The following is a 15,007-nucleotide window of genomic DNA, read 5'->3' on the forward strand; positions in this document are numbered from 1 at the left end:
GTTAATTGATACGTGATATTGTTGAGATGTGGCTCTAAAGTATCATATGCTTGTAACACTGTTGATTGGCAGACAGGTAGATCTCTGAGGCACTTCAAGAGGTTACTTTGTTGACTTCATTTACATTCATCTGCTAGGGAAGGGCTATAATTACTAAGGGGTGTGTGTGTGTGTGTGTGTGTGTGTGTGTGTGTGTGTGTGTGTATGTGCGTTTAAGAGACAGGGGCCAGGCGTGGGGGCCCATGCCTGTAATCCTAGCACTTTGGGAGGCTGAGGCAGGTGGATCATGAAGTCAGGAGTTCGAGACCAGCCTGGCCAACATTGTGAAACACTATCTCTACTAAAAATATAAAAATTAGCCAGGCATGGTGGCGAGCATCTGCAGTCCCAGGTACTCCAGAGACTAAGGCAGAAGAATTGCTCGAACTAGGGAGGCAGATGCTGTAGTGAGCTAAGTTCGCACCACTGCATTCCAGCCTGGATGACAAAGCGAGACTCCATCTCAAAAAAAAAAAGAGACAGGGTCTAACTTTGTCACTCAGGCTGGAGTGCAGTGGTGCAATCATAACTCACTATAACCTCGAACTAATGGGCTCAAGTTATCCTCCCATCTCAGCCTCCTGAGCAGCTGGGACTATAGGCATGCACCACTATGCCCAACTCATTTTCAGTTATTTTGTAGACATAGGGTCTTGCTATGTTTCCCAGGGCTAGATCACTTTAATAAAGTTTGAGATCTGATTAGTGGTCTATTAATGAATTACAAGGCATATATATATATATATATATATTTTTTTTTTCTTTAATTGTGGTGGAGTTTTGCTCTTGTTGCCCAGGCTGGAGTGCAGTGTTGGCAATCTCAGCTCACTGCAACCTCTGCCTCCTGGGTTCAGGTGATTCTCCTGCCTCAGCCTCCCAAGTAGCTGAAATTACCAGCTTATTTTGGTATGTGCCACCACATCCAGCTAATTTTGTATTTTTAGTAGAAATGGGGTTTCTCCATGTTGGTCAGGGTGGTTTCAAACCTTAGGTGATCCACCTGCCTCAACATCCCAAAGTGCTGGGATTATAGGCATGAGCCACCATACCTACCATGCATGCTAAATATATTATGTGTATATGTGTTTGTGTGTATAATTATATGTTAAGGTGAACTTAAAGGATAGGCTAGAAATGTATTGGTAACAAATCAAATACCTTAACACAAGGTTTATAACTCACTTGCGGTACATAAACTCTCCAAGTCCATAGAGGATTCTGCTTCATGGTCACCCTAGAATCCAAACTGATGGAGAGTTCCTTCTCGTAAAGCTGTACTCTGTAGAACTTGAAGGCTCCTCATTTGTCATAGCAGGAAAAGGCAGCATAGAAAATCAGGCACTGGCTCTCAGGCGCTTCAGCATGCATTGACCAGAACTAAGCACATGGCTCCAGCTAACTCTAGGGATGGGCAGGGGAAATGTAGTTGTCTGTCTGGTAAGTTAAGAACCAGATGTTAGTGGATATCAGTGATGTCTACCACAGTCCTGATTCTGCCACTTACTAGCCCTGTGATCTTGGAAAGCTACTCTCTGAGCCCTAGTTTACTCATCTGCAAGTTGTAGACAATAATATTCTCACCTAAATGAATTGTGATTATCAAATGAGTTACTGTTTCACGGGAGCACTTTGGAAATGTAAAGTGTGATGGAAATTTTAACTGTTCTTTAACTGTTTTTTTGAAGTTAAAGCGCTGCTTGTTTTTCCACAGGTCTACTGAATGATGGAACTGTGGGTATTTTTAGGGGCAACCAGATGCGCTTAAAGCGAGCCTGCATTCGCAAAGCAAAGATCTCTGCTGTTGCTTTCCGGAAAGCCTTCTGTCACCACAAGTTAGTGGAACTTGATGCCACAGGTGTGAATGCTGATATTACGATTACAGACATTATCAGTGGGCTTGGCAGTAACAAATGGATCCAGCAAAATCTCCAGTGCCTGGTGCTGAATTCATTAACTCTCTCTCTTGAGGATCCTTACGAGCGGTGCTTCAGCCGGCTTTCTGGCCTTCGAGCTTTAAGCATCACCAATGTTCTCTTTTACAATGAAGACCTGGCTGAAGTTGCCTCGTTGCCAAGATTAGAGAGCTTAGATATTTCTAACACCTCGATCACAGACATCACTGCTCTACTGGCCTGCAAAGACCGACTCAAGTCTCTAACCATGCACCACTTGAAATGTTTAAAAATGACAACTACCCAGATACTGGATGTGGTTCGGGAACTCAAACATCTGAATCATCTTGATATCTCAGATGATAAACAGTTTACATCAGACATAGCTCTTCGCTTACTAGAACAGAAAGACATCCTACCCAACCTTGTTTCCCTGGATATTTCTGGGAGAAAGCACGTGACAGATAAAGCTGTTGAAGCCTTTATACAACAACGGCCAAGCATGCAGTTTGTAGGTTTGCTGGCTACTGATGCTGGTTACTCTGAATTCCTCACAGGAGAAGGACATTTGAAGGTTAGACTTTTAAAATGTATTATTTTGTCAGGCTGAACAATATCTTAGTTGCGTAAGATTCTATTAAAGATGAATGTCTATGATATATAGAACATTTTCATGAAACAGGGCCTCGTATAGTTGAAAGGCTTAGAGTCCTAATTAAAATCTCAGCTTCATGACCCAGAACAAGCTATGATGTAACTTTGCGTTTTTATTTCCTTATTTGTAAAAGAGATATTATTCTTACCTTGTGGAATTCTGAAGATCAATAATAATCTATGTAAATTACAAGTCACATAGTAAGTCCTGGATAAACAATAGGTCGTCTTATGATGATAATGTTTAGATATTTTGAACCATTTACACATAGTGTTTCTAATGGATAACTTCAGAGAAACTAGGGATGCCCCTTGTTGAATTGAGTACCTAGTGGGAGATCGAGTTCTCTAAGGAGATCTCTACTGTAGAAATGGTAGAATTTTGCTTTTCCTAAGGTTTCTCATGCCTAATAGTTTAAAATTTAGTTTAACAAACATCAGTTGAATTTGGTAGAGCTTGGGATTAAAAAATGAAAATGAGGCCGGGTGTGGTGGCTCAAGCCTGTAATCCCAGCACTTTGGGAAGTGGAGGTGGCAGATGACTTGAGGTCAGGAGTTTGAGACCAGCTTGGCCAACATGGTGAAACCCTGCCTTTACTAAAAGTACAAAAATTAGCCAGGCATGGTGGCATGCGCTTGTAGTCCCAGCTACTCGGAAGGCTGAGGCAGGAGAATCACTTGAACCTAGGAGGTGGAGGTTGCAGAGAGCCAAGATTGTGCCACTGCTCTCAAGCCTGGGTGACAGAGCGAGACTCCATCTCAAAAAAAAAAAAAAAGAAGAAGAAAATATATGCCTCCAAGGAGCTTAACCTAACGGAAACAGTGACTATATGATTACACATATATTTTTATATTTATTTATAACTATTTACTTGCATACTTTTATACGTATATGCTTTAAATCATATGTGGGTTTTTTGGTTTTTTTTGGAGATGGAGTCTCGCTCTGTCACCCAAACTGGAGTACAGTGGTGTGATTTTGGCTTAAAGGCCTATAAAGGCATGAGCCACTGCCCCTGGCTTAATTTTTTTTTGTTTTGTTTTGGTTTTGTTTTTGTTTTTTTGAGACGGAGTTTCGCTCTTGTTACCCAGGCTGGAGTGCAATGGCACGATCTCGGCTCACCGCAACCTCCGCTTCTTGGATTCAAGCAATTCTCCTGCCTCAGCCTCCTGAGTAGCTGGGATTACAGGCACGTGCCACCATGCCCAGCTAATTTTTTGTATTTTTAGTAGAGACGGGGTTTCACCATGTTGACCAGGATGGTCTTGATCTCTCGACCTCGTGATTAATTTTTTTTTTTTAATGTTTTTGTAAAGATGGGGTCTTGCGATTCTCCCACCTTGGCCTCCTAGAATGTTAGGATTATAGGTGAAGACCCTGTGCCTAGCCTGGCTTTCTTACCATAATATTTCCAGCTTTGTCATCAGTTTCCCCACTAGATTTTTCTCTTCTCACTATTTCCCTACTCAGTTTTCTCTTCTGTCACCATCAGTTTCCTGAACCTTCAATTTTTCCACAGCTAGAATTCTTATATTTGTTGGCCACCTTATCCCATACTTGGATAATCTACCAAGCTGTGGCTCCCAACTCCTGAGAACACTGAAAATCTGCTAAGCCCAGTGTTAGTTCTTAGTCTTCATTTTATTTGACCCAAAGTAAAATGGTATTTGACATAGGTGATCTTGCCTTCCTCCTTGAGATACTTTTTTTTTTAACTTAGCTTCCAGGATATCATACTTATCTTGTTTTTTTTCCTACTTGTCCTGATAATGGGCCTCAATTTCCTTTGTTGGTTCTTCCTCATCTTCCAGGATTCTGTTAGAGTGCTGTATACCTTATTCCTTAAATCTATATGCTGATGACTCCTAAGTTTGTGTCTTAACTTAGATCTCTCCCTTGAACTCAGACTCCTATATCAAACTGCAGTAATGAACATGTAGTGAAGGTACAAAAATGTTTTTTGGCCAGGGATAGCGGCTCATGCCTTTAATCCCAGAACTTTGGGAGGCTAAGGCAGGAGGATTTCTTGAGCTCAGGAGTTGGAGGCTTGAGACCAGCCTGAGCAACATAATGAGACCCCATCTGACACCTGTAATCCCAGCAAATTGGGACGCCAAGGTAGGCGGATTACTTGAGGTCAGGAGTTTGAGACCAGGCTGGCCAAGATGGTGAGAAACCGTCTCTACTAAAAATACAAAAAATAGCCAGGCATAGTGGCAGGCGCCTATAATCCCATCTCTTTGGGAGGCTGAGGCAGGGGAATTGCTTGAATCCAGGAGGCGGAGTTTGCAGTGAGCCGGTGTTATGCCACTGCACTCCAGCCTGGGCGACAGAGCAGGTCTGTGTCTCAAAAACAAAAAACAAAACAACAAAAAGATAATTACGTTAGTATCCCTGCTTTTGAGGAACTGTAGTGGAGAAAATACAGACTAATTTAAAAATAGCTTTAGTCGGCCAGATGCAGTGGCTCACCCGTGTAATCCCAGCACTTTAGGAGAAAAAAGAAGATACTTATAATTTGAGCAGCCAGAATGAGGTTTGTTACTAGCTAGAGAAGTGTTGTTCACTGAATGAACCATATAGACAATAAAATTATCTTAGAGTACACCTATAATCCTAGCACTTTGGGTAGTGAAGGTTGGGGGGATCAGTTGAGGTCAGGAGTTTGAGACCAGCCTGGCCAACATGGTGAAACCCTGCCTCTACTAAAAATATAAAAAGAATTAGCTAGGCATGGTGGCAGGTGCCTGTGGTCCCAGCTACTCAGTAGGCTAAGGCAGAAGAATCACTTGAACCCAGGAGGTGGAGGTTGTAGTGAGCCGAGATTATGCCACTACACTCCAGCCTAGGCAATAGAGACTCTGTCTCAAAAAAAAAAAAATTGTCTTAGAGTATATAACATTCCAGTAACAAAAGTTCTTTAATTTTATATTCAAGGTAACTTGAGGATATATTTCTTTTTTTTTTTTTTTCTGAGATGGAGTTTCACTCTTGTTACCCAGGCTCCAGTGCAATGGCACGATCTCGGCTGACCGCAACCTCCGCCTCCTGAGTTCAGGCAATTCTCTTGCGTCAGCCTCCTGAGTAGCTGGGATTACAGGCACGCGCCACCATGCCCATCTAATTTTTTGTATTTTTAGTAGAGACGGGGTTTCACCATGTTGACCAGGATGGTCTCGATCTCTCAACCTCGTGATTCACCTGCCTTGGCCTCCCCAAGTGCTGGGATTACAGGCTTGAGCCACCGCGCCTGGCCGATATATTTCATATAAGAGATTTATGAAGTTGTTGGAACCAACCAGATATGGGTAAATGAAGGATAAAGGCTGATTTATTTTGTTTCCCTCTTACAGTTTTTTAAATTTCAAATTTCAGTGTTTTTTCTGAATTTATAAGAAAAAGTTCTGGGTGATTCAATGAGCTGAACACTTTGAAAAATTTTATTATTAAATACCCATTTGTACATGTGAGTATGTAGTTAAAACCAGTTTGTATACATATGTTCTACATAAATATTAAGTTTAAAAAGCATTTAAAGAAGTAAAACAATGCAGGCTGGGCACAGTGGCTCACACCTGTAATCCCAACACTTTAGGATTCCGAAGCAGGCGGATCACTTGAGGTTAGGAGTTCTAGACCAGCCTGGCCAACGTGGTGAAACCCCATCTCTACTAAAAATATAAAGATTAGCCAGGCGTGGTGGCGTGTGCCTGTAATCCCAGTTACTCGGGAGGCTATGGCACAAGAATTGCTTGAATCCGGGAACTAGAGGTTGCAGTGAGCCAAGTTGGTGCCACTGTACTCTGGTCAGGGTGACAGAGCGAGACCGTGTCTCAACGAAAATTTAAAAAAGTAAAGTTGTCAGCCGGGCGTGATGGCTCAAGCCTGTAATCTCAGCACTTTGGGAGGCTGAGGCAGGTGGATCACGAGGTCAAGAGATCAAGACCATCCTGGTCAACATGGTGAAACCCCGTCTCTACTAAAAATACAAAAAAGTAGCTGGGCATGGTGGCGCGTGCCTGTAATCCCAGCTACTCAGGAGGCTGAGGCAGGAGAATTGCCTGAACCCAGGAGGCGGAGGTTGCGGTGAGCCGAGATCGCGCCATTGCACTCCAGCCTGGGTAACAAGAGCGAAACTCTGTCTCAAAAAAAAAAAAAAAAAAAAAAAAAAGTAAAGTAGTGGACGTAAAGAAACTTTATTATTATTTCAACAATGATGTGACATGTATCAATACTGTAGTCTAATTCATTTCAGACTCTTGTAGCCTATCATATTAATGGTTGAAATGTCAGCCATGATACATCCCTTCATTTCCTCAAAGCTGCATATTCCAGTCTGAATATTATATGCTTTTTTGTTTTTTTGAGAAAGAGTCTCTCTCACTCTGTTACCGATCATGGAGTGTCGTGGCACAACCATGGCTTACTGCGGCCTCAAATTCCTGGGCTCAAGCAGTCCGCTTCAGTCTGCCAAGTAGCTGGGACTACAGGCATGCACCATCACACACGGCTAATTTTTCTTTTATAGAGACAGGGTCTTACTTGTTGCCCAGGCTGGTTTTGAACTCCTGGGCTCAAGCAATCCTCCTGCCTCTAACTCCCAAAGTGCTGGGATTACAGGCATGAGCCATCATGTCTGGCTGAATATTATATGTTAATATAAAAATTACTGAGTAAGGCCAGGCGTGGTGGCTCACGCCTGTAATCCAAGCACTTTGGAGGCCAAGGCGGCGCATCACCTGAGGTCAGGAGTTCAAGACCAGCCTGACCAACACGGTGAAACCCCATCTTTAAAAAAAAAAAAAAAAAAGCCGGGAGCGGTGGCTCAAGCCTGTAATCCCAGCACTCTGGGAGGCCGAGGCAGGTGGATCATGAGGTCAAGAGATCGAGACCATCCTGGTCAACATGGTGAAAATCCATCTCTACTAAAAAATGTAAAAAACTAGCTGGGCCTGGTGGCGTGTGCCTGTAATCCCAGCTACTCAGGAGGCTGAGGCAGGAGAATTGCCTGAACCCAGGAGGCGGAGGCTGCGGTGAGCCGAGATCGCGCCATTGCACTCCAGCCTGGGTAACAAGAGCGAAACTCCGTCTCAAAAAAAAAAAAAATTACTGAGTAATATATATATATATATATATATATTTTTTTTTTTTTTTTTTTTGAGACGGAGTTTCGCTCTTGTTACCCAGGCTGGAGTGCAATGGCGCGATCTCGGCTCACCGCAGCCTCCGCCTCCTGGGTTCAGGCAATTCTCCTGCCTCAGCCTCCTGAGTAGCTGGGATTACAGGCACGCGCCACCATGCCCAACTAATTTTTTGTATTTTTAGTAGAGACGGGGTTTCACCATGTTGACCAGGATGGTCTCGATCTCTCAACCTCGTGATCCACCCGCCTCGGCCTCCCAAAGTGCTGGGATTACAGGCTTGAGCCACCGTGCCCGGCCCTGAGTAATATATTTTTAAAGTATTTGATTACTTTTGTGTCCCACTGTATAATGTTACTGCCAAAAAAGCCTAAATCTTCCCCTTATTATTAGATAATCTCTCAAAATGACACTTTTTGGCATTTAAAAAATCTTTATTGTAAAATAAAATAGATACAAAGACGATAAATAATTATGTAGCTTAATGAGTTGAAAATAAAATGAACATATTAGAGACCATCACTCAGATTAAGTAACAGAACTTTGTCAGCTACTCCAAAGTTCTTCCATGTGCCCCATGCTGGACATGACTCCCTCCTTCTCCACAAAAGCAACCTCTGTTCTGACCTTAATAGTAATCATGTACTTTCATTTCTTTCTTTCTTTCTTTCTTTCTTTCTTTTTCTTTTTTTTTTTTTGTATTTTCAGTAGAGACAGGGTGTCACCATGTTGGTCAGGTGACCTCAAATGATCCACCTGCCTCAGCCTCTCAAAGTGGTGGGATTACAGGCTTGAGCCACTATACCTGGCCATGTCCTTTCATTTCTTTATAATTTTATGACCCAACTATTTAGGCACTTGGTTAATCTTGCCCGTTTAAAATTATTTGATGTCTTTTTAGTGTCTTTTAGTTTATAGATTCCTTATCCTCCATCCCTTTCTTTTCCTTATAATTTGTTCATTGAAGAATTTAGCCTTTTGATTTGCAGTTTCCCTCAGTCTAGATTTTATTGTATTTTTTGTTGTTTTGTAGAGACAGAGTCTCACTGTGTTGCCTAGGCCAGTTTGGAACTCCTGGGCTTAAGTGATCCTCCAGCCTCGACCTCCCAAACTGCTGGGATTACAGATATAAGCCACTCTACCATCCTGGATTTTGCTGATTGTATACTAATGGTGCATCTGCAAATTGGTAGCTGGATTTGGAGGCTAAATTAGACTCATGTTTGATCCCTTTGGCCAGACTCTTAGGTGTTGTATTCGTTCATTGGGAGGTACATTAATATCTAGTTGTTTCTCTATGATGTTAGCAGGTATTGACACTTAGTAGCTAGATCTATTAATTCATTGAGGATTATGGTGATATTTTCATTTATTTTTCACTTATTAGTTGGATTGCTTTTATAAAGAGCCACCTTCTGTTACCTATTTTTGGTTGCCAGTGGTACATGAATCGCATTTTAAGATACATATATTAACCTGTGTAACTGGGAAATCCCTGGAAAGACTTAATTTTGAACAGAACCTCTTGGTGCTGAAAAGGAGCATGATAAGTCTGGGGAAATTAATTGATACATTTATTTGATGAATACTTAATGGAATACGTATTCTGAGCCAAGCATAATGCCAGTTATTGGGGTACAGTGGTGAATGGATCAATTTAGTGGAGGGATTATGATAACGACTATGAAAGAGATGTTTCAGGTGATCTAATTTAAATCAGTGGCTCAAGGAAGACTTCTCTAAGAAAGTGTCCTTAACTTGAATAAGGAAGAATGAGTAGAAATTAGTCAGGCAAAGAGAAAAAGTAAGTTTTCAGAGAGGACATTGTATGAGTGGTCTTTTGCTGAGAAGAAGCTTGACTTAAGGAAAGATGAGGAAAAAAAAGGTTACATAGCTTTAACATTGTCAGCCAGGGGTTGAGGATTAAGAGGCAGATAGGATCCTAATCAAGTTGTAGGGCCTTATAAATAGTGTTAAATATCTTGAGATTTATTTTAGGTATAATACCAAAAATTTCACCCATGGTCTTATGCTAGGTTCCGAGCCTAATAAACATCTCTTCAACACCAATAAACCTTTTTAAGATGAATAATCTGGATAGATTGGAAAGTATAATCATTTTTATTTGATTCAACTTTTGTGTAACTATCCTAGATGCCATGTATACAAATAATATTTATTTATTTATTTATTTAGAGATGGAATCTCGCTGTGTCACCCAGGCTAAAGTGCAGTGGCTCAATCTCAGCTCACTGCAACCTCCACCTCCTGGGTTCAAACGACTCTAGTGCCTCAGCCTTCTGAGTAGCTGGGATTACAGGCGCATGCCACACCACGCTTGGCTAATTTTTGTGTTTTTAGTAGACACAGGGTTTCACTGTGTTGGCCAGGGTAGTCTTGAACTCCTGACCTCACATGATCTACCCTCCTTGGTCTGCCAAAGTGCTGGGATTACAGGTGTGAGTCACCACGCCCAGCCACATCAAGTTTCTCTAACTAGATAAAGTTAGAGAATTCTAAAAGCTAATCTTCTGGTTATGTTCACAGGTGTCTGGAGAAGCCAATGAAACTCAGATTGCCGAAGCACTGAAGCGGTACAGTGAACGGGCTTTCTTTGTTCGGGAAGCTCTATTTCATCTGTTTAGTCTGACTCACGTGATGGAAAAAACAAAACCAGAAATTTTAAAGGTAGGAATAAGAAACTGGATATGACATTTTTGAAATGATCTCCTTGTGCAGATAATTTTTTGAAGAAAATTGGTGAAACTTTGCATATAGTCTTTTTTTATTTATAATGTGATTGATGTGTGAATTAGCCATAAATGAGAGACAAGATCGTTGTACAATGTTATCGAAGTTTTATAGTAGTCTCATTAAGCAATATAAATGTCTTGTAGTACATACTTATCTCCCGAAAACCAGTGACCACTGTGATATTTTATCACCAGCTACTGTAGAAAATGAAAGTACAGACTGGGTGCGGTGGCTCACGCCTATAATCCCAGCACTTTGGGAGGCTAAGGTGGGCAGATCACGAGGTCAAGAGATTCAGACCATCCTGGCCAGCATCGTGAAACCCCATCTCTACAAAAATACAAAAATTAGCTGGACGTCTTGAACCCAGGAGGTGGAGGTTGTGGTGAGCTGAGATTACACCATTGCACTCCAGCCTGGGTAACAACAGTGAAACTCCGTCTCAAAAAAAAGCAAAAAATTGAAGTCCTCACTTCGGCAGCACGTATACTAAAATTGGAACGATACAGAGAAGACTAGCATGGCCCCTGCGCAAGGATGACAAGCAAATTTGTGAAGCATTCCATATTAAAAAAAAAAAAATGGCTGGGCGCGGTGGCTCAAGCCTGTAATCCCAGCACTTTGGGAGGCCGAGGCGGGTGGATCACGAGGTCAAGAGATCGAGACCATCCCGGTCAACATGGTGAAACCCCGTCTCTACTAAAAAAATACAAAAAATTAGCTGGGCATGGTGGCGCGTGCTTATAATCCCAGCTACTCAGGAGGCTGAGGCAGGAGAATTGCCTGAACCCAGGAGGCGGAGGTTGCGGTGAGCCGAGATCACGCCATTGCACTCCAGCCTGGGTAACAAGAGCGAAACTCCGTCTCAAGAAAAATAAAAATAAATAAATAAATAAATAATTAGCTGGACGTGGTGGCACGTGCCTGTAGTCCCAGCTATTTGGAGGCTGAGGCAGGAGAATCGCTTGAACCTGGGAGGCAGAGGTTGCAGTGAGCCAAGATTGTGCCACTGCACTCCAGCCTGGGCAACAGAGTGAGACTCTGTCTCAAAAAAAAAAAAACAGAAAGAAAGAAAAGAAAATGCCTCAGCTAGCCCATGCCTTATAAAAAAAATAAATTACAAAGCCGGGCGCGGTGGCTCAAGCCTGTAATCCCAGCACTTTGGGAGGCCGAGGTGGGTGGATCACGAGGTCGAGAGATCGAGACCATCCTGGTCAACATGGTGAAACCCCGTCTCTACTAAAAGTGCAAAAAATTAGCTGGGCATGGTGGCACGTGCCTGTAATCCCAGCTACTCAGGAGGCTGAGGCAGGAGAATTGCCTGAGCCCAGGAGGCGGAGGTTGCGGTGAGCCGAGATCGCGCCATTGCACTCCAGCCTGGGTCACAAGGGCGAAACTCCGTCTCAAAAAATAAATAAATAAATAAAATAAATAAATAAATTACAAAAATAAAAAATAGGCCGGTCGTGGTAGCTCACGCCTGTCATCCTAGAACTTTGGGAGGCTGAGGCGGGTGGATCACGAGGTCAAGAGATCGAGACCATCCATGGTCAACATGGTGAAACTCCGTGTTTCACTCTACTAAAAATACACAAAAAATTAGCTGGGCATGGTGGCATGTGCCTGTAATCCCAGCTACTCAGGAGGCTGAGGCAGGAGAATTGCCTGAACCCAGGAGGCGGAGGTTGCGGTGAGCCAAGATCACGCCATTGCACTCCAGCCTGGGTAACAAGAGCAAACTCCGTCTCAAAAAAAAAAAACAAAACAAAACAAATGAAAATGAAAGTATGTGACTGGAATCAGGACACTGTATTGTATATATTAATCCTATATTGCTTCCCAAATAGATTTTTTAGAAATACAATATTGAGCCATGTGTGGTAGCTCATGCCTGTAATCCCAGCACTTCAGGAGGCTGAGACAGGTGGGTAGCTTGAGCCCAGGAGCTCGAGACCACCCTGAGCAACAAGGCAAAACTTCATTTCTACGAAAAGTATTAAAAAATACAAAAAAAGAGCCAGTCGTGGTAGCTCACACCCATGATACCAGCACTTTGGGAGGCCGATGTGGGCGGATCACGAGGTCAGGAGTTCCGAGACCAGCCTGGCCAACATGGTGAAACCCCATCTCTACTAAAGGAAAAACAAATTAGCAGGGCGTGGTGGCACACGCCTGTTATCCCAGCTACTCAGGAGGTTAAGGCAGGAGAATTGCTGGAACCTGAGAAGTGGAGGTTTCAGTGAGCCAAGTTAGTGCCGTTGCACTCTAGCCTGGGCAACAGGGTGAGACTCTGACTCAAAAAAAAAAAAAAAAACCCGCAAAAAAAGAAAGAGAGAAATAAAGACAAAGAAAATATCAGAATTCCATAAGGTACTTTTCCATGCTACTTAGAACCTACTATGTATTCATAACTGATCTACATTACTCCCCAAGTAAGTATTTTTTTTAAGACACAGGGTCTTACTGTGTTGCCCAGGCTAGCGTGCAATGGCTATTGACGGGCCTCAAACTCCTGGGCTAAAGCAATCCTCCTGTCTCAGCCTCCCAAGTAGCTAGGACTACAGGTGTACATGACAACACCCAGCTATTTTAACCAAGCCAGTTTTTGAAGGGCAAGAAAGATTTTTTCATTTTATTGAATGCTTAGGGCAACGTTTATCAAAATGTGGTCCTTTGGGCCAGGACACTGTTTATCAAAATGTGGTAACTTTGGGATTCTGAGGCAGGCGGGTCACTTTGGGGCCAGGAGTTCTAGACCTTCCTGGCCAATATGGTGAAACCCCGTCTCGACCAAAAATACAAAAATGTAGCAAAGTGTCGTGCATGCCTGTAATCCCAGGTACCCGGGAAACTGAGGCACAAGGAACCTGGGAGGCTGAAGTTACAGTGAGCTGAGATCATGCCATTGCACTGGAGTCAGGCTGGACCTGAGTGACAGAGCAAGGCTCCCTCAAAAAAAAAAAAAAGTTCCTTTAAACACTAGAAGTCTAGGATATTGCTTATTTAAAAAGCATATTTGTGGCCAAGTGCAGTGGCTCATGCCTGTAATCCCAGTACTTTGGGAGGCCAAGGTGGGAGACTCACAAGGCCAGGAGATGGAGACCATTCTGGCCAACATGATGAAACCCTTTCTCTAACGAAAATACAAAAATTAGCCGGGAATGGTGGTGTTTGCCTGTAGTCTCAACTATTTGGGAGGCTGAGGCAGGAGAATTGTTTGAATCCAGGAGGCGGAGGTTGCAGTGAGTCAAGATCACGCTACTGTACTCCCATCTGGTGACAGAGTGAGACTCCATCTCAAAAAAAAAAAAAAAAAAAAAAAAAAAAAAAATGCATAGGCATGGTGGCTCACACCTGTAATCCCAGCACTTTAGGAAGCCAAGGCAGGCAGATCACTTGAGCTCAGGAATTTAAGACCAGCCTGGGCAACATCGCAAAACCTCATCTCTACAAAAAATACAAAAAATTAGCCAGGTGGTGGCATGCACCTGTAGTCCCATCTACACGGGACACTGAAGCTAGAGAATTCCTCGAGCCTAGGAGGCAGAGATTGCAGCGAGCTGAGATCATGCCACCACACTCCAACCTCGGTAATGGAGTGAAACCTTGTCTAAAAAACAAAAAGGACGTTTGTGAACTCCATCCCAAGAAATTTAGATTCAGTATGGCTAGATGAGGCACAGGAATCTGTGTTTTAATAAGCACCTAAGATAATTCCAATGTAATTCTTACGCACAGTCAATTTTGAAAACCAGTGAGCATAGGACTATATTATACTTGGCACCTTGTTTAGTGGGCGCAATTCCAAGAGATAGGTTTTATCTTCTGTTTTACAGATTATGAAATTGAGGTTTTGTGACATTAAGTAGTAATAAGTCAGTGGCAGAGCTAGAATTTGACCTCCTAGATACCTTAATTTCTGAGAATAAGGTGCTTGGGTAGGAACCAGTAACATTTTAGTCCTTAGGATATTATCACTAACACCTGTCACTCCTTCCACCAGAGATTGGCACTTGGTATATGAATTGTCTTTTTTGGGGGGTTTTGATTACTGTCAACCAAGCAACAAAGGACTACTAGATCTCTAGTCTTTTTTTTTTTTTTTTTTTTTTGAGACGGAGTTTTGCTCTTGTTACCCAGGCTGGAGTGCAATGGCGCGATCTTGGCTCACCGCAACCTCCGCCTCCTGGGCTCAGGCAATTCTCCTGCCTCAGCTTCCTAAGTAGCTGGGATTACAGGCACGCGCCACCACGCCCAGCTAGTTTTTTTGTATTTTTAGTAGAGACGGGGTTTCACCATGTTGACCAGGATGGTCTTGATCTCTCGACCTCGTGATCCACCCGCCTCGGCCTCCCAAAGTGCTGGGATTACAGGCTTGAGCCACCGCGCCCGGCCGATCTCTAGTCTTGATTTGAAATATTAATTCAGACTTTGAGAGAATGATTCAGAGATAAATGAAAGAATATAGGCTATTTATTTATTTATCGAAGTAGCGTCTCACTCTGTCACCCATGCTGGAGTGCAGT

The 15,007-nt window shown here is 42.8% G+C and overlaps 1 protein-coding gene and 1 non-coding gene across 5 annotated transcripts in view; both read left to right on the top strand.

Moving 5' to 3' along the window:
- ZYG11B (zyg-11 family member B, cell cycle regulator) overlaps window positions 1–15,007 on the top strand; it is a 110,189-nt gene that overhangs the window by 46,682 nt on the left and 48,500 nt on the right. For all 4 annotated transcript variants that reach the window (XM_074380835.1, XM_039473654.2, XM_074380836.1 and 1 more), the window contains 2 exons: window positions 1,751–2,505; window positions 10,275–10,415. In XM_074380835.1, the coding sequence (XP_074236936.1) occupies window positions 1,751–2,505; window positions 10,275–10,415 (896 nt within the window). The remainder of the gene's footprint in view (window positions 1–1,750; window positions 2,506–10,274; window positions 10,416–15,007) is intronic.
- Window positions 10,947–11,053, top strand: LOC120366140 (U6 spliceosomal RNA). The gene has a single exon (XR_005580889.1). It is a non-coding gene; the product is annotated as a U6 spliceosomal RNA (small nuclear RNA).

This window comes from Saimiri boliviensis, chromosome 11, assembly GCF_048565385.1.
Source record: "Saimiri boliviensis isolate mSaiBol1 chromosome 11, mSaiBol1.pri, whole genome shotgun sequence".
NCBI lineage: Eukaryota > Metazoa > Chordata > Mammalia > Primates > Cebidae > Saimiri > Saimiri boliviensis.